General features: G+C 42.0%; 1 protein-coding gene across 1 annotated transcript; it reads right to left on the bottom strand.

Annotated features, from left to right (window-relative positions):
• Nucleotides 1–450: 450 nt before the first annotated feature.
• LOC105002045 (olfactory receptor 8B3-like) lies at nucleotides 451–1,062 on the bottom strand (the record flags this gene model as incomplete). The annotated part of the gene is made up of 1 exon (XM_010858487.1): nucleotides 451–1,062. A coding segment is annotated over one exon (612 nt), but the record flags the coding sequence as incomplete, so codon positions are not given.
• Between the last annotated feature and the right edge of the window lies 1 nt (nucleotide 1,063).

Genomic DNA, 1,063 nt, shown 5'->3' on the forward strand with positions numbered 1-1,063 from the left:
GTACCCCACCCCTTTAGGTCATCACAGAACATCAAGCTGAGCTCCCTGTGCGATACAGCAGCTCCCCACTAGCCATCTATTTTATACACAGTAGTGTATATATGTCAATGCTACTCTCTCAATTCTCCCTACTCACCCTGAAAAATCTGACAATCTTACCATTCCTTGGTACATCATCATTCAATTTTCTCAATTTAAAACCATATAGTCTCTGAAAATAAGCTGCACAATGACACAATGACTACTTCCCCTATTTTCTATGAAAGGATGAAGGGTTGATCCTCCTTTTCCATACAGTGTTTTTTCTTATGAAGTGATTTATATAATGAACTTAATTTATGCTCTGATTTAAATCACTTACATTTCTACTTTAATTTCTATGTTCTCCATGTCTTTATACATTGTATGTCCATACTAAGTTGTGGCATCAATAACTAACAAAATTTTAGTTCAGACTACTCTTTTCTTCAAGGTCTTTCTCAATGCAATTTGGACATCTTTGTTCCTCAAACTGTAGATGAAAGGATTCACCATTGGCCCCACAATGGTATAAAAAATTGTGGACACTTTATCTTCATCCAGAGACCGAGCAGGAAAAGGCTTGAGATACATGAATGCAGATGATCCAAAGAAAAGAGAAACCACAATTATGTGGGAGCTGCAGGTACTGAAGGCTTTGGACCTGCCCTCTGCAGAACGGATGCGAAGGATGTTCAAGAGGATCAAGGTGTAAGAAACGGAAACGGTGACACTGGGCACTATGACATTGACACCCACCACGATGAAAATCTCCAACTCATTGATGGAGGTGCTTGTGCAGGAGAGCTGGAGGAGAGGAGGAATGTCACACATGTAGTGATTGATGATGTTTCCATCACAGAAGGAGAGTCGCAGCATGCACGCAGTATTGGCCATGGCCCCCACAAGCCCCATCGCGTATACACCCACCGTCAGCATGAGGCAGATCTGATGGGACATGGAGACCTTGTAGAGCAGGGGCTTACAGATGGCCACGTATCGGTCATAGGCCATTGATGTCAAAATAAAGCACTCATCAATAACA

The sequence above is a fragment of the Bison bison genome, unplaced genomic scaffold, assembly GCF_000754665.1.
Source record: "Bison bison bison isolate TAMUID 2011002044 unplaced genomic scaffold, Bison_UMD1.0 scf7180017864388, whole genome shotgun sequence".
In the NCBI taxonomy this organism is placed as follows: domain Eukaryota; kingdom Metazoa; phylum Chordata; class Mammalia; order Artiodactyla; family Bovidae; genus Bison; species Bison bison.